The sequence below is a fragment of the Leopardus geoffroyi genome, chromosome B3 (assembly GCF_018350155.1).
Source record: "Leopardus geoffroyi isolate Oge1 chromosome B3, O.geoffroyi_Oge1_pat1.0, whole genome shotgun sequence".
Classification (NCBI taxonomy): Eukaryota; Metazoa; Chordata; class Mammalia; order Carnivora; family Felidae; genus Leopardus; species Leopardus geoffroyi.
In genome coordinates, this window is record NC_059337.1 from 39,648,174 (window position 1) to 39,666,836 (window position 18,663).

General features: G+C 37.4%; 1 protein-coding gene across 6 annotated transcripts in view; it reads left to right on the top strand.

The window, feature by feature from the left end:
• DENND4A (DENN domain containing 4A) overlaps positions 1-18,663 on the top strand; it is a 132,407-nt gene that overhangs the window by 91,102 nt on the left and 22,642 nt on the right. For 2 of the 6 annotated variants that reach the window (XM_045449386.1, XM_045449388.1), the window contains exons 16-24: positions 2,685-2,820; positions 3,183-3,389; positions 3,746-3,874; positions 4,135-4,276; positions 4,677-4,808; positions 6,977-7,093; positions 7,946-8,077; positions 12,196-13,295; positions 17,812-18,001. In XM_045449386.1, the coding sequence (XP_045305342.1) occupies positions 2,685-2,820; positions 3,183-3,389; positions 3,746-3,874; positions 4,135-4,276; positions 4,677-4,808; positions 6,977-7,093; positions 7,946-8,077; positions 12,196-13,295; positions 17,812-18,001 (2,285 nt within the window). The remainder of the gene's footprint in view (positions 1-2,684; positions 2,821-3,182; positions 3,390-3,745; positions 3,875-4,134; positions 4,277-4,676; positions 4,809-6,976; positions 7,094-7,945; positions 8,078-12,195; positions 13,296-17,811; positions 18,002-18,663) is intronic. The other 4 variants (XM_045449387.1, XM_045449389.1, XM_045449390.1 and 1 more) reach the window with 2 other exon arrangements.

Sequence of the window (18,663 nt, forward strand, 5' to 3'; positions counted from 1 at the left end):
AGTCCAGTGGAAAAGAGAGGAAAGTTCTGAGATAGGGTTATGATAGAGTTAGATATATTATCATCTATGTATCTAGATGTATATTATGTGCATACACTTGTTATCTACTAGAGGTGGTTTCCAGTATGCATTTATTTTTACTTAGAATGGCATTTCCTTCTAATAAATGGTATGTATGTATGTATTTATTTATTTATATTTTTGAGAGAGAGGATGCAAGTGAGTGAGGGGGAGAGAGAGAATCCCACGAGGGGCAGAGTGAGAGGAAGAGAGAATGTGGAGTCAAAAGCGGGCTCGAACTCACCCGATGCAGGAGCTTGAACCCACAAACCGTGAGATCATGAACTGAGCCAAAGTCAGATGCTTAACTGACCTAGCCACCCAGGCACCCCTATTTATTTATTCTTTAACATTTAAAAAAAATTTTTTTTTAATTTTTTATGTTTATTTTTGAGAGACAGAGCATGAGCAGGGGCGGGGCAGAGAGAGAAGGAGACACAGAATCCAAAGCAGGCTCCAGGCTCTGAGCTGTCAGCACAAAGTCTGACACGGGGCTGCAACCCACAAACCATGAGATCAAGACCAGAGCCAAAGTCAGAAGCTTAACTGACTAAGCCACCCAGGTGCCCCTATTTATTTATTTTGAGAGAGAGTTGGGGAGGGACAGAGAGAGAGGAAGAGAGAGAATCCCAAGCAGACTCTGAGCTGCCAGTGCAGAGCCCAACTCGGGGCTCAATCTCAGGAACGGTGAGAACATGACCTGAGCTGAAATTAAGTGTCAGTCACTTAACCGATTGAACCATCCAGGTGCCCCTAAACTGATAATTCGTTTTATTTATTTATTTATTTTTAATTTTTTTTTAATGTTTATTTATTTTTGAGACAGAGAGAGACAGAGCATGAACGGGGGAGGGTCAGAGAGAGGGAGACACAGAATCTGAAACGGGCTCCAGGCTCCGAGCTGCCAGCACAGAGCCCGACGCGGGGCTCGAACTCACGGACCGTGAGATCATGACCTGAGCCAAAGTCGGACGCTTAACCGACTGAGCCACCCAGGCGCCCCTGATATTTCGTTTTAGATAATAAATGATTTCTTTCTCCAATAATATTTTCTTACTTCAAAGCCATTTCACATCTATCACTCATTAGGTCATAGTTTATTTTCATTGAAAAAGGATTTTTCAGAACATCCTTATTTGTAACTCGGATTAAATTCTTCCTTTTACAGACAAAAAAGTGGTGCAACAGGTGTTTGTGAATGTCAGTTAATTCATAGGCCACTTGGCTCCTGCCCTTACTTTTTGTCTATTGATGATGTTGCTCAGATCACTTTTTAAAATTCTGCCTTTTGTCAAAGGTGTTCAAAATCTCTCTCCTAATTTCTTTCTCACTTTTTTTTTTCTTTCTAAACAAGATCTCATTTCTTTGATCCCTTTGGTACTTTATACTTCTAAGACTTTTGTGGGGAGACATGTTTCACTAATAAAGTTTTGTTTTTTGTGATTTGCTTTTAACTTTTCCAAAATTGAACTTTTAGATTTACTTTAATAAAACATTGCTTAGCTTGGAAAGTTTCTGTTTTTTAAAGAATCTAAGTCACTCTTTGAATTGAGACTAACAATATAATTCTGGTGTAATCATACCAATCATTGGAAAAACAACTTAAATGTCTTTAATGAGTACAGTGGGTCCTCTTAGTGAGAGGCGACTCATATTCTTACATTGCCTGTGTAAAATGATAAGGTAGTAAGCAAGTTTCCGTAAGACACACAGAATGGTCTCATTATCACACATGTACATACAATGAATTTTTTAAGGGGCATAGTTTTCCTGAACTTCTTTGCTATTTTATTTCTACTTAACATTCAATATTTATCAGTATTTTTTCATTTTACTGAATTTGCCTATAGTAATGTATAATAGATATAGTTTACTATCTTTTATTATAACTGGTTTTCTCAGTTAATTGAAACTATTTTTATGCCCTTAGGAAGATTTTAAAGTAGGTTCATTGTGATGCTCAGGGGCTTCTTCTCTTCTTTTCAAAAGCATGTCTTTTTCCTAGCTGCTGCTACCTTTTAAATTCCCAAAATACTTTGTTTGCTCTAGCACCCACATTAGGCCCACCTCCTCATAGAGCCGCTCATTCTAATCTTTTCTTCTTCTCCAACCTCTTTAATTTTCTTTCTCATAAATGAGGGCCTAAACCTACTTAACTAACGTGATAAACCAATTCATAATAATATGTTTGTCCTGGAGCACTAATACGTTATTTGTATCTTTTTAAGGGGACAGTTCAACAATAATATTTTAATCTAAAGCAGTGATTTTAATGACTGTCCTGTCTGAAAGCGTATTGATTTGGTGGGCCTTTTACCATCATATTATCTGATATGTTTGCTGTGTATCTACATGAATACTAACTTACAAAGCTTGCTTGATTTACTTTAGGGTTTGATGTCAAGTTCAACAAAATTTAAATATATTTTGCTTTTTTAGCTCTAAAATATATACTTGAGTTTGTGTTTGACTATTACAAGGCAACATTAGCATGAATATTTGTTAAGTATATATCATTGTCTGATGGAGAAAAATAGTTGAAATATTGGTCAGAATATTTTTTAGATTGTAACCAGTATGATCATCTATGTGTGCTTGAGTTTTTTTTTTCTTTTCAAAAACAGCTATAATGGATTTCCAGTTCTTAGAAACAATTTATTTGAGAGACCTGAAGGATTTCTACAAACACGAAAGAACAAATTGCCTTCAAAATCAAGTAGCCCTAGTAGCCCTTCTCCCATGTTCAGAAGAACAAAACAGGTACTTTGACAGTTTTGTGCTTTTCATATATTCAAGTATTAGAACAAAATTAATGTGATACTCTTTCTTAATATATTTTACTGCCCCGTATATATGAGCAGGTTATCATGCTCCGCAAGGCATCCTGAATTCATAGTAATGTGACTTCAAAACATTAACTAATTTTCCTATCTTAGAATTTTATTTTACACATCTTATAATACACATTCAAGCAGAGGCTTGACTATATAGTAATTACAGACAGATTTTGTGAGCGAAATATTATAAAAGCATATGACCTGCCCTTATTCAGCATTCAGTTAATAAATAAGAATACTTAAATGTGTATATTTATTAATGAGATCCTTGCATTGTTTTTCTAGGAAATTAAATCAGCCCATAAAATTGCCAAGAAGTATTCTTCCATTCCCCAAATGTGGTCTAGGTGTCTATTGCGTCACTGTTACGGACTATGGTTTATTTGTCTGCCAGCTTATGTCAAAGTATGTCATTCAAAAGTCAGGGCCCTGAAAACAGCATATGATGTGCTTAAAAAAATGCAGTCAAAGAAGATGGATCCCCCTGATGAGGTAACAGTTTTTTTCAAATGCATTTTAGGGGCACCTGAGTGGCTCAGTTGGTTAACCATCCAACTGCAGCTCAGGCTGTGATCTCACGGTTGGTGAGTCCGAGTCCTGTAGCAGGTTCTGTGCTGACAGTGCAGAGCCTACCTGGGATTCTCTCTTTCTCTGTCTCTCAAAATAAATAAATAAACTTAAAAAAAGTAATAAATGTATTTTAAACATGTTTTTTAACGCATTATTTTAAAAACTTAAAAACGGGAAAAACAATAGCAACTGTAAGAAATGAAATAAAAAGCATTACTTATTTTGGATTTATGTTCATGCGTACTTTGTTTCTGTACACTCTGCGTTTTGTGTTTCAGGTGTGCTACCGCATTCTCATGCAGCTCTGTGGACAGTATGATCAGCCCGTGCTTGCAGTTCGAGTGCTTTTCGAAATGCAGAAAGCTGGTATTGACCCCAATGCCATTACTTACGGTTATTATAATAAGGTAATTACTTTGATTTAGTGGAGAAAAAGTATAACTTTTGTGATCATACAACCTTAATTTATTGGCAGAAATCATTGATTCAGGCCTTGTTTGGCATTAATTTTGGAGCACTAAAGTATCTTTTGTAAACCAGATAAGATTTTTTATTCTATTTTGTGTTATACAATCTGTTTAGATCTTCTTTAGCTTAACTATAAAGCCAATGTACACTCACTTATCAATATTATTTTACTAATTATTTTATTTTGTTGAATGCATAGGCTGTTCTGGAAAGTACTTGGCCCTCAAGAAGTCGTAGTGGCTATTTTCTTTGGACAAAAGTAAGAAACGTTGTTTTAGGAGTAGCACAGTTCAAAAGAGCTTTAAAGAAACACGCACACTTATCACAAACAACTCTCTCAGGTAATTAAAGGTTCTTAAAGGATGTATATGTTTTACTTTAAAAAAAAATTCATTGACTAGTTACACTTTACATTTCTTTAGAAATTTTACATAGTTTCAAAATATTTAATGTTTTCTAGTTTTTATTGCCATTAAGCAAATTCTAATATTAGAGTATTTTCCCCTTTGAAAAACACCAAATTTCACTTTTTTCCTGGAACTGTTAAATTATGAAGCTCTGGTGATCTTGCTTTAGTGTTCAGTAATAATTCACAATAGTTATAGTTGGTATAGTTGTATTTTGCTAATTATGTGGCACATTTCGTGTTCAGTGTTAGTGGATTATTAGCTTGAGCAACAACTAATGTGTATTTTTGGTATCTCCCTGAGTAGTAAAATGCTGTCACATTGTGTTCTTAAGCAGATGGCAGTGACCTGGATGCTATTAGTCATGGCAGCATGGATAGTGGTCATGGGACACAAACTGTGGAGCAGGCACCTTTTAATACGGGTTTAATCAAAGTATATGCTACTGATGATAGATCTAGTACAGGTTTGTGTGTGCTTATGTATACATTTATTACAGTACATTTTGCAAACTAGATTTGCTCGTCTGTCTTTTTTAGATTTTAATTTTCAATGATGTATTTAAGTTAACTGTCACTTTTTAATTTTATATGATAGGCATTTGGTTTGATACTGTGTTTAATAATTACATGCTGTTTTATTCATTCTTTATTTGAATAGAACTAAAAGTGTGAGAGTTTATTCAAGTATTTAGCCGATGATAATCCAATTAAGTCTGGATAGCACACAGATATCTTTATCATGTAATTTTTTAAGGATAAATTCTTCCTTGTAATTGTGAAAATGTTATTAGAGGTTTTTTTAAAGAGAAACTTTATAGTCCTGATCTGAGTTAATAGTACGTATCAACATCAACTTCCTGGTTTTAACAGTGTATTATATTTCATGTCAGATAGTATCATTGAGAGAAGCTGGGTAAACAGTACACAGGAACTCTCTGTACTGTATTATTTTGCCAGCTTCTTGTGAGTCTTATACTATAGTAAAATAAAAAGGCATTATAAAAAACTTTTCAAATATATATAAAGCTTGTAGTCTTCTAGCATTGAAGATGCCATTAATTTCATTAAAATATCAGATTTGTACATAATCTTCCTCTAAGAATTAAAACTGACACACTGAAATTTGTTGAATAATTCTGTTCTTTTCATTAGTACATTTAAAAAAGATACGTGACTTTTGTGCATAGTGTAAGAGCCACCTCTTAACAGACAGAAATTTTAAATTAAAAATCTAAGCATTAATAACAAAATATGAAGGCTTCTTTCTCTACATATGGTAACATTATTTTGGTCTGTCTCCTTTTATGCCTACTTTTAAGAGTAATGAATGTAAGCAAATTGTGTTGCAGTGTAATTTTCATAGTTGTTCTTACTTGGCTGGTTTTATATTTTGATCATGCAATATGAATTAATCCGGGTTATAGTAGTCATCTTCAGGCATTCTCTCTTAAAAATGAAGAAATCAATTTTATTTTTTAGTTTTATGTTTATTTCAGTAATTTCTACACCCCACGTGGGGCTCGAACTCACAACCCTAAGGTCAAGAGTCGCACCTTCTTCTGACTGAGCCAACCAGAGGCCCCTCTATCTTTTGTTTTTAAGTGTGGCTTTTGAAAAGTTTATTTTAAAGCATTGCAGAATCTAACAAAAGCATGAATTTCCATCATGATCATCTTCATATTTTTAAATTTGTATTTTCTGTGGAAATGGAGCCAAAAGTTTGATTAGAAAAAATACAAACTCAAAATTATAATTTTAAAGTAAATACCTAGTGATACTTAATACAGTTTCTTTACACAGTTCTTTATAGGTTTATAAAACCATTCAATATATAACCTCTCTCATATAGTCATAACTGCTTTGTGTGTTATAAATCTGGAGACTTGAAATCCAAACCAAAAGGTTGAGTGGTTTGCTTAAAATCGTGTCTCCTAAGATGGAGAAGTAGGATTTAAAACCTTGTATTTTGATGCTAATCTAGTGAAAACAATTTGCTGAAAATTGCAGAGGACTTCTTGAACAGCAATGTTTTAGAAGTTTTCTTCTATCAGTGCAGGGTTTGCTTTTCTTAACAGTGACACATTTTTTTCTCATTCCCATGTATCTGTACTCAAGTGCAATTCAGTAATTATTCTGTTGAACTTGCAGAAAAATAATTACCTATCAATAAATTTAAATAAACCCAAACCTAAATGATTTTTGGGTAGAATCATTTATACATTTGGCTTCCGTGATCTGCGTGTGAATGTTCTGTCAGGAATTCCCTGCAGATTTTTCTTCTCCATTGCTTAGCTGGAACTTAGACTTTAACCTGGAAAGGTCATGGGCTTAAAGAACATCTGTTTAGCCTGTACCTTTAGGATCCCAGACAGTAGTGTGAATGTACATAGTCTCTTTTGACTGCAGTGTGGAACCAGAAATGTTACTTTGCGATCATCCCTTTCTTGCATTAGTAGAGACGGAGGAGGGGGGCTGACAAAATAATGCTTTCAATTGTAAGTTATCCAGAAAATTTCTCATCAGTAAGTCTAAACACTAGTGTGTTGCTCCTAAATCCAGTTGTTCTCACTGAAGAAGCTTATGATAAACAGCAGAGGGTTTTTGTTTCTTTTTTTTTTTCTCTTTTTCCTAGGTGGCCAGTCTGATCTTGGGTATAATTCATTATCTAAGGATGAAGTTAGAAGAGGGGATATATCTACTGAAGAAATTCAAGAAGAAAAAGATAAGAAAGGGAGTGATTCTAGTTCCCGTAGGTATTATTTAAGTTGATATTGTATAAATTTATGCACGTCTATTAACGGAAAACACAAGTGGCTTCAAGTATAAAAGTACTAATTTTATTTTCCAAGTTCCCATTATAACTCCTCTTTCCTCACATTACAGGCTCTCTTCACCACCTAATGTTCCAACACACAAATACTTTATGTGTAAAGTGTCTCGTCTCAGTGGCACAACACTCTCCAATCAAATTCTCTTCTCGTAGTACAAATATATATATTTCTTCAAACAGTGGCTCTTTTCTAAGGTTTAACAATATTTTTATGTAGTGCTTTGTTAATGGTCTGTGACTTCTATTTTTCCCCTTTGCCCACCTCCATCAAAAGCAGTGTTTCACAACCAAAAAGAAATACAAAATGTGTGGACCTCACACATGACCAGTACTTAGTAATTTGATACACGTCTTGAGGCCTCAAATAACTGGAATCATTTACTTGTGATTGACAAATAGATGTAGAGGTGTTTGGTATTTTCTAATCACCTATTTTAAGATAGAAATATTTAGGGGGTGCCTGGGTGGCTTAGTCGGTCGGGCGTCTGTCTGACTTTGGCTCATGTCATGATCTCACAGTTCGTGAGTTCGAGCCCCGCGTCGGTCTCTGTGCTGACAGCTCAGAGCCTGCAACCTGTTTCAGATTCTGTGTCTCCCTCTCTCTGCTCCTTCCCCACTCATGCTCTGTCTCTGTCTCTCTCAAAAATAAATAAATATTTAAAAAAAAATTTTTTTAAAGATAGAAATATTTAGAACTGAAAGCTTCTTCTCTTTATGCCTTCTATGAAGTACATAGCTTTTATCTTAATGATTTCACTTTAATCTTTACAGTATCAGAGAGCGAGAGTGCAAAAGGAAGTGCTGATTGTCTTCCTGAGCTTAATTATCAAAGTTCTTCCAGTATAGTTCGCCCCAGTGGCACCAGTAACAATGGTGCTGATAAAATATCAGAAGAAGGCTCTGGTAAGTTGAACAGTACACATCTTTTGAGTTTGGAATGATGGACTTTCTGGAAGGGGGAAGTGGGAGCAAGTGTGATGATCCATCTGAGGGTACCTTACACTTACCAGTTTTTAGATGAAGCATATAGTTCTTTTTGTTGTTGTTGTTTTAAGTTTATTTATTTATTTTGAGAGTGAGAGAGTGAGCACGAGCGGGAAAGGGGCAGAAAGGGAGAGAGAGGATCCCAAGCAGGCTCCGAGCTGTCAGTGCAGAGCCTGACATGAGGCTTGATCCCACAAACCATGAGATCGTGACCTGAACCAAAATTGGGAGTCGGACACTTAATTGAGCCATCCAGGAGCCCCTGAAGCCTATAGTTCTTTAATCTTCATTATTGTCCCTGTTTTCTCAGAAGCAAGAGGATAGTCTTCCAGATAGTTTAGATAATAATACCTAATATTTTTTTTCTTTTCAGAGTACTTTTTACATATTATTTTGTATTTGTTAATAGAACAATGCTTAGATTAATGAGAGAGGATATAAGCACTCTTTTATAGATGAGAAGACTAAGGCATATTCTGACTGTTGACAGGTCATATAAGTTATCACCTAATTAATGGAAAAGAGTGTTTAGGATTTGGGATAATATTTGGTCTCACAGATTTTCATCAAATCATTTTTGGGGGAGGGGCGCCTGGGTGGCTCAGTCGGTTAAGCGTCCCACTTCAGCTCAGGTCATGATCTCACAGTCCGTGAGTTCGAGCCCTGCATTGGGCTCAGTGCTGACAGCTCGGAGCCTGGAGCCTACTTCAGATTCTGTGTCTCCCTGCCCCTGTCTGCCCCTCCCCTGCTTGTGCTCTGTCTCTCTCTGTCTCTCAATAATAAATAGTTGTTAAAAAAATTTTTTAAAAAACAAAACATGTACTGTCTCTCAACAGAAAAAGTTTGCAGCGCCCCCTGCTCTAGCTATCAAAAAAAAAGTTAAATGATCTATAGCCATCTTACTTTGCATTTCTTTATTAGATAATTGTTAAAACTAAAATGTTAACATTTGTTTCATTGGCATTGTGGAATTGCCTCACCACCATTTAGTCCCTCCTAGTCATTGTCTAATTATAACTCTTAATACCTTGCCTTTGGTAGTCTTTGCTCTGTAGTTCTTCCATTACTATCTATTCATGCTTGCCTTTTTCCTAAGATCTGCTTTTATGACCTTGCTGTTTTAATATGATTGTAAACCATCCTTTGATCCTGACATTTTGTCAAAGTAATCAGCAGCTGACTCATCATCTGACTTTTGTCTTTGCTGAACAAGTCAGGTTTTAAAAGCCTATGATAGGACCACCAGCCACATCTATCTCCTTTTATAAGGAAAGCAAAAACTTTTCCAGAAACCCTCAAAAACTGCTGCTTTAACATTACTGGCCAGAATTATGTCACAGAACTGCCTGGTCCAAGGAAGTTACGTAGTTTGTGGCTCTGTGTCAGAGGCATGAAGCATCCAACATAGTCTGGTGGACCTTAGCATTTATATGAACCAAGGATTGGATTAATTTAACTGTAAGTAGCCAGATAGTATTTTAGGCCTTGCAGGTCACACACAATTCTGTCACCTAATCTTCTTTGTGGGTGTGTAATTTTTACAACCTTTTAAAAATCTAAAAACCAGGGGTGCCTGCGTGACTGAGTTTGTTAAGCATTCTACTCTTGATATCGACTCAGGTCATGATCTCACGGAGATGGGATTGAGTTCCCCGCCAGGCTCTATGCTGAGCTTGGATCCTGTTTGGGATTACCTCTTTCCCTCTCTCTCTGCCCTTCCCCTATGTGTTCGTTCTCTCTCTCTCTCTCTCTCTCTCTCTCTTTCTCTCTTAAAAATAAATAAACTTAAGAAAAATGAAAAAACCAGGGGTGCCTGTACAAAAACAGTCAACAGGCCAGATTTGGCTCGGAAGCATAGTTTGCCCTCCCCTGGTATAATTTGATAACCAGCTTTATTTGCCTTCAGGCTGTAGCATGGTTCTGACTTTGCAGGGGAACCCTTACACAGCTATTTAAATGCAATCCCAGAGTACTGTCTTTGGGTTGTAAAATTCCTTCAGGTCGGGGTGCCTGGGTGGCTCAGTCGGTTAGACGTCCAACTAAGGTCACGATCTTGTGGTTTGTGAGTTCGAGCCCCGCATCGGGCTCTGTGCTGACAGCTCAGAGCCTGGAGCCTGGTTCAGATTCTGTGTCTCCCTCTCTCTCTGCCCCTCCCCTGCTCGTGCTCTGTCTCTCTCTGTCTCTCAATAATAAATAAACGTTAAAAAAAGAATTCCTCCAGGTCTTTGATAATATATAATCTGTCAAGCAGGAGATTTCTCAGAATATTAAAAGAAAGCATATTTTTTATTTTTTATGTCTTAATCATAAGGTGATATAGAAGCAAATAATAAATTTTACCTTTCTGTTATGCTATTTTCCTTGTTAATGATATATGCTTATTATATTATTACTTGTTATATTATTACTTTTCTCTCCTATCCTGTTAAACGAATACATCACATGGCAAGAAAAAGGCACATTTTTAATAATTGCCTGGTGATAGCACACTAATTCTGTTGGATAAACATATAAAAAGAATAGTTAACAATACCATACCTAGGCTAATGCTTTAGAGAAGACTCCCACATAATTAGAACGGTTAAGGTGATCAGAAATCTAAATGTCTGCTTTCAGCCTTGGTATCTAAGTAATTTGGCAAAAAGTAGTGAAAAGTGTTTCTGAGTAGAAAGTAGCCATTCACATTTGACTGTTATAAACTTGCAAACCATATGTAAAACAAAGGTAAAATTATTTAGCCATATCTATAGTCCTAGGATTTAGAGCTTTTTAAAATAATTTTTACATATGGGGTAAAACTAACATAGTTGCCTTTTATTTGGTTTGGTTTAGCATTTTTTGTTTTGTTTTTCATTTTTACAGGCAGAAGTCTTAGAATCTCAAGGTCATCTAGTACAGCCACGATTGCATAACTGTTGCTTAATCAACTTAGTAGAATTAATATAAATTTATTATTAAATATAAGAAAGGTACATTTAAAATTTTTTTTTGAGTACGCACAATGTTACATTAGTTTCAGGTGTACAACATAGTGATCTAGCATCTCTAGACGTATGGTGTGCTCCCCACAGTGGAGCTACCGTGTATCACCATACGACACTATTACACTGTCACTGGACGTATTCCCTATGCTGTGCCTTTTATTCCCATGACTTATTTCTTCCATAGTTGAAAGCCTGTATCTCCCACTCCAAGAAAAGTAAATATTAATCTTAATTTATCAGGTTTAAAAAGCAGTACATGCTGGGGTGCCTGGGTGGCTCAATCAGTTGAGCATCGGCCTTGGGCTCAGGTCATGATCTCATAGTTTGTGAGTTCAGGCCCCACGTCAGGCTTTGTGCTGACAGCTCAGAGCCTGGTGCCTGCTTCAGATTCTTTGTCTCCCTCTCTCTCTGCTCCTCCCTCACTCACACTCTATCTCTGTCTCTCAAATATGAATAAACGTTAAAAAAAATTTAGGGGTGCCTGGGTGGCTCGGTCAGTTGGGCATCCAACTTCAGCTCAGTTCATGATCTCACCACTCGTGAATTTGAGCCCCACATCGGGCTCTGTGCTGACAGCTCAGAGCCTGGAGCCTGCTTCGGATTCTGTGTCTCCCCCTCTCTCTGCCCCTCTCCTGCTCATGCTCTGTCTCTTTCTCTCAAATATAAATGTTAAAAAAAAATTTTTTTAATTTAAATAAAAATAATTTTAAAAAGCAGTACATGTAAATGTCTCAGAGCAAACCTTTCATAGTCAGTCATGTCTGGACTTGAATCCCACTTTTCACTTAAGGGCTGGGTAACTTTGGGCTAGATAATTAATCTCTCTGAGTGTCAGTTTCTTCTCAACCTGTAAGGATGTTGGAATGATTGTAGTAGAAAATGCGAGGGAAGTGCCTAGTTATGGTGTCTGTCAAATAAGACGGTACTCAGAGGAAATAATTCAGTGAGTACTTGCTATTATCACTTTCATTACTTAGTATTTTCAAAATATAAGACACGTTACATTTGCACATGACATTTTTCATGGCTAAAAACACTTGACTTGTTTTTCAGAAAGCACATCTGAGCTGCTCTTAATGTCATCCTTTGAGGGTCCAAATGAAACAGGAAAGAGTCAAAGTAGATGCTTCAGGAAAAGACATAAAAGTGACAACGAAGCTGATTTGCAGCAGCGACTCTCCTGGGGAAGCAGAGAGCGCAGTCTTAGCGGAGGAGTACTAGTGGGACTTGTGCTCAGTAGAGTCAACCAGGAAGCAAATCCTGGAGACATGGCCGAAAAACTAGGAGCTGACGCAAAAATACTTTCAAATGTGATCTCAAAAAGCACAAGACCAACTAGTCTTGATATTGGAAAGCCACCTTTGAGATCAAAAAGAGACAGTCTAGAAAAGGAATCTAGTGATGACGATACACCTTTCGATGGTTCCGATTGTTTGGCAGATAAAGTGGATTCTCCTGTTATTTTTGATTTGGAGGACTTAGACAGCGAAACAGATGGGTCAAAAGTGGGATATGTTGCTTCACAAAACCCCAAGAGGATTCAGCGTCTCAGCAGCAGCTTTTCAGTAAAACCCTCTGAAAAAACGGATGTCGCCACGGGATTTGATCCCCTCTCCCTTTTGGTTGCTGAGACTGAACAGCAGCAGAAAGGGGAGGAGGAGGAGGAGGATGATGACAGCAAAAGCGTTTCAACACCATCCGCTAGGCGTGATTTGGCTGAAGAAATTGTGATGTATATGAATAACATGAGCAGTCCGTTGACGAGCCGCACGCCAAGCATTGATTTACAACGGGCATGTGATGATAAATCAACTGGTAAGAAAAGTCCAACACTGGTCAAGGCGTGCAGAAGATCCAGCTTGCCTCCTCATTCTCCTAGGCCTATGAGACTTACCAAATCTAAAAGTTACACGAAAACTGAGGAGAGACCAAGGGACAGACTCTGGTCTTCTCCGGCCTTCTCACCTACTTGCCCATTTAGGGAAGACTCTCAAGATGCATTAACCCATTCGTCACCTTCATTTAATTTAGATACACTGCTAGTACCTAAACTAGATGTTCTGAGGAACAGTATGTTTACTGCTGGGAAAGGAGTTGCAGAGAAAGCCAGCAAATGGTATTCAAGATTCACCATGTATACCACTTCATCTAAGGTAAGTTCTGTTTGTGTTTTCTACTTTCCCTTTTACCCTCCTCCACCACCAAAAGCCCCTTCCTTGCAAAGATGTCCGTTTTACCATTCTCCTTAAACACAACTTGACCAAAAAGGAATCTTGGGATGCATAAGGTTTGTAAATATCAGAACCTGAACTTGAATAGTAACTTCGAAAGAAAATTCACTAACCAAGGGTTATGTTTTTAGTTCACTTTCGAATGAAAATGATTGTAGCTGGAGTAAAAATTAGTGTTATATGAAAATGCCTACTGAACTTCATTATTTCCTTCAAAATGGGTTTTTTTTTTTTCAGGTAGTGTCTAGCATGCCTTCAAAATTATCAGCCGACATAGGATTTTTCCTCCTAGTTAGGATGCAGTAGCTTGTGATGGACCCACTACATATCTCTCGAGAGCAAAAAGCTAAAGGAAATATAAAGTATCTGTTTAAAGTCATCAGACATTTGCTAAAGCAACTAGAAAGTACTGGGGCAAGATTCTAGCAAGAAGAGAATAGCAGAGAGGAGACACGCTACAGCTACATTTCCCCTGAGGGCATTTGTTGAATCTGAGCTCAGAACTGGGAGTTGCAAATCCCTTATCAGAGGACTGAGGAGAGGTGAGGGGCCACAGAGCTTTGGGGATCTCGTAAAACTGGAAAGACAAAACTAGAGGCTTGAGGGTCCTCAAATAACACCAATTTTTTTCCTTCAAGATATGTTCCAAATACTGATAGTGCATGAGACAGGAGGCTAAAAAGGTAAGCCGAAAGTCTCTGACAAAAAAGAGTTTTCAGCAGTTTCACGGTGTTGGGAATACAGTTGCAAAGTGTTCCTAAATTCTTAGGGGGCGGGAGTGGAGGCAGGGAGCTTCCATAAGCACACAGAGCCCTTAGTCAGAAGTCCTACAGAGCCATGCTGTTGGCAAACCAGAGGTGGACTACACCTGACCAGAACTGCACCCCGGGCTTGTCTCAGCTCAGCCTGTGATTAGATGAAGATAATCAGCCTTTATCTAACACATGAAAGAGTGTGCCCTTTCTGGAGGAAAAGAATATCATTAGAGTCCTCATATTTTTTTACATATAATTTTTTATATTCTATCATTTAATGAAAAATAGCTATACCAAGAGATGGGACCGTAACTAAAAACAAAAGAAAAACAGGGAGTGGGAAGAGACCTTCAGGTGGTCCAAATAGTTAACTTAGCAGGAGACTTTTGAAATACTTTTAGTATGTTCAAGAAAATTGAGGAAAAGGTGAAAAACAGCTGCAAAGGTAGAAAGTTTCACTGGATAATTATCCATTAAAAAGAATCAAGTATAAATTCTAGAACTGAAAAAGATTTGAAATTAAGAATGCAGTAGTTCCGTAGTTGGATTTAACAGCAGACAAAACACAGAAAAAGAAAGTAGTAAACTAGATGGAAACTCAGTAAAAAATATCCACTCTGAAGCACAGACGGGAAAACAAATGGAAAATACAAAAACAGAGGTGGGATTTAGTGACAATGCCTAACACTGATGTAACTGAGTTCCAAAAGAAGAAAGAATGAGATAGAAGGAACATTTAAAAAGCGAATTGCCAAAGATTTTCCCGAAGTGACTAAAGATGTCAACTCACATATTTAGAAGATCTACAAATGTCAAGCAGAATAAATGCAAAGAAAACCATACTTAGGCATCTCTTGTTAAAATAGATGGAAATGGAATACAAAGAGGAAATCATAAAAGGAGCCAGGGACAAGAGCTATCTTACCTTCAAATGGAACAACAGTAAGAAACCGACACTTGTCTTCTGAACAGAAACTTTGATGTCCGGAGATCCTGGAAAGACCCCTTTAGAGCGCTGAGAGAAAACTCTCACCCTGTTTTCCTACACCCAGCAAATATCGTCTCTAAAAATTAGGGTGAGAGTCCCAGTTCCACTATGGTAATTTAAGGCCACCAAAGCCCATCCCTCCCCCTGAATGTAACTAAAATCTCCAGACAAAACACAAAAAACAACTAAGAATTCTGAAAAAGCGGGCAGGTTGTGGGGAGGGACCCAGACAGAGGTGAATTCCCCATTTTCTTTTCTCCTGCATCTTCACCCCGAGAGCAGGTCCAGTCACTGTGTGGCATGACAGCCCTGGCAGCTGAGACTTCAAGAGAAACCCCACAGTTCCTGGGCAGAGGAACCAGAGAAGGGGGGCAACTGTGAGCTGGAGAGTTTGAGGGGAATCTGAGAGAAGGGGATTCCCAGATTCTGTGAACTCCCAAACAAGAGTCCCTTGAGCCACACGTGCATGGGATAAATGCAAACCAGCAGAGACGAAGCTTAGAGGACTAAACTAAGAATTAAGTCACTGCCTATAAAAATTGAAACACAAATTATAATCAGAACATAACTTTATTGCCAGCCTGCTGTGGCAAAAGCATGTGTTCTCCAAGAGATTATAACAGTACCCAGACTCCAAAACATAACGTTCATGGTGTCCAAAATAAAATCCAGAATTGCTTGATAGGTAAAGAACCAGGAAAATGTGACCCAGTTCTCAAGGGAAAGACAACCCTGAGATGACCCAGATGTTGAAATTATCCAACTGAAACTCTAAAGTAGGTATTATAACCAGGTTTCCTGAGGTTAAAGAAAAACACATTTGGATAAATGAAAAGGAATTCTCAGCAAGAAAAATAGAAACTATTTTTGAAAAACACAATGTATAACTAAAAAAAAAAAAATCTGAAATAAACTCATTGGATGGGCTCAGCAGAATGGAGAGGGTAGAGGAAAGAGCCTCAGAGACTTGTGGGACAATATCAAAAGAGATAACATATAATTGGAGTTCCAGAAATATTAGAGAAAAGGATTGTGGTAGAAAAGATATCTGAAGAAATAAATAATGGCTCAAACTTCCCAAACTTGGTAAAAGATTTAGATTTACAGGTGTAAGAGGCTCAGTAAACTATTAGATAGGATAAACTTGAAACCACATCTATACACACATAAGCAAAACTGCTAAAAAGCAAAGATATCCATCTACTAATAAAATGACTGCTGGGGGTGGGGGGAATTAATAGAAAATATCCTGAAAACTGTTAAAGACAAATGACACATTACCTACAGAGGAATGAGGATTTGAATGACCATATATTTTTTATCACAATCCGTGGAGGAAAGAACACACTGGAACCACACCATGAATGTGCCAAAAGACCTGTCAACCAGAATTCTTTATCCAGTGAAAATACTCTTCAGGGGTAAAGGCGAAATAAACACATTTTCAGATAAAGGAAAAGAATTCATGGCCAGCAGTCCTGCTGTATAAAACATGCTAAAGGAAGTTCTTCAGGCTGAAGAAAATGATACCACAAGCAAAACTGTATCTGCAGGAATGAAGGAAGAACAAAATACATGGTAAATAGTCGTATAATATAAAAAAATATACTTTATCTCTTAAATTCCTTAAAATGCTTATAATTCTCCAACCTAAAACTTATGACATGTTACGGAATATGGAACATAGGTACATGTTTCACAGTGGTAAAGGGATTCACTCTGCTGACATTCATTAGTTATATTATTATACATGAAGTGGTATAATATGAACTTGAAGTAGGCTGTAAATGATTAGGTGTGTATATTCTAATTCCTAGAGCACCCACTTTAAAAACACAATGCGATGTAGCCAAAAAAAGCCAATAAAAATGTTCAAATAATCCTAAGAAAGAACAACTCAACACATACACACACACACACCATGACTAAAAAAATGTAAATTGTATTATCTGGGCAGTAGAATTATAGATATTTAAATTTCTTTTAAGTTTATTTACTTATTTTGAGAGCAAGAGCAAGCTGTGGAAGGGCAGAGAGAGAAAGGAAGAGAGAGATTCCCAAGCAAGCTCTGTGCTGCCAGTGCAGAGCCGAGCCCAACCTGGGGCTTGATTCTGTGAACCTCAAGATCATGACCAGAGCTGATATCAAGAGTTAGACGCTAACTGACTGAGCCACCCAGGCACCCCCCCCTCCAATATTTTTCTTTATACAAAAATTCATACTTATCAGATGTTCATATGTATTGTTGATGTAACCAGCAAAATATTTAACTTAACATTTTGGTGTTCTCAAAAAGGAAAACTGGAAATACATGTCTTTGAAACCTAGGTTATTATGGAAAACAATAAAATGTAAACATAAATTTTAATAGAATGCAATTCTAATGGTATCATCCTGGGCTGGGATTTGCAGGGAGGAAAAGGAACAATAAATGAAGAGATTCGAAGTCAGCCAAGGGTATCTTACTAGCAGGTATCTGCTTTGATCTAACTCCAAATGTTATCTAAATGATTTCCAGCCCGCTGTTTGTCCAAATTAGTAGCCCTTGTGAAATCGGTTGTTTTCTTTCTGTAGACATTGTAATGTTGATTAATCGATCATCTGAGTAATTAGGCATTTCCTCTGCCTTAGAAGTGACATTTTAAATAATTAACTTTAAATATGAAGGAAATTAAGCTTATAATTATGTCCTCAGGATCAAAGTTCTGATCGTACCAGTCTTTCTTCAGTGGGAGCCCAGGATTCTGAATCTACCTCTTTAACAGATGAAGATGTTTGCCAGGAGTTGGAAGGAGCCACTTCCTCCCAAGAGAGCAGTGCCACTTCAGGGACTAAGGGAATTGATTTCAGCAGAACAAGCCTGGAAAGTTCTGCCTCCTTAGAAGGTGTGTCCACACATCTTGGTCATACTGCATTTTATATGTGGTGCCTTTACTTTTTTTCCTCTGTTTTAATTTTGTAAAAGATTTGCGTAGCTCCAGATCTCCAAAACAGTAAGAAACCCAGGCACTTTTAGAGAGGTGTGCCTTCCAGCCCCACCCCTTCATCTGGTTTTCTCCCTGTGCCTAGAAGTAACCATTTTTATTCATTTTGGTTTATCCTTCATTGCTGCTGCTTTAAAAATATAGGGATGTGTGTGTTCTTACTGCCTCCTTGGCTTCTTACTCAAAAGTAACCTACTTTCCCACTCCTTGTTTTTTTCACTTAACAATGTATCTTAAATCACATCACATAGCATTGTCCCCTATTCATTTTTACAGTTGCATGGTCAATCATCTGTGGATATGTCATAGTTCATTTTAATCACTTCCCTGTTGACGGACATTAGGTGTCCAGCCTTTGACTATTATCAGTGATGCTATGATGCATGTATGTCATATTATATTTTTGACAGGGTATCTTTGGAAGATACTCAAAAATTCTCCCTTGAAGTGGTATTGCCAAGTTGCCTTCCTCGGGGGTATGCTGTTTTGCACTCCCACTGGCAGTATATAAGAATACCTATTTCCCCACAGCCTTGTCAACAAAATATGTTGGCACACTTTTG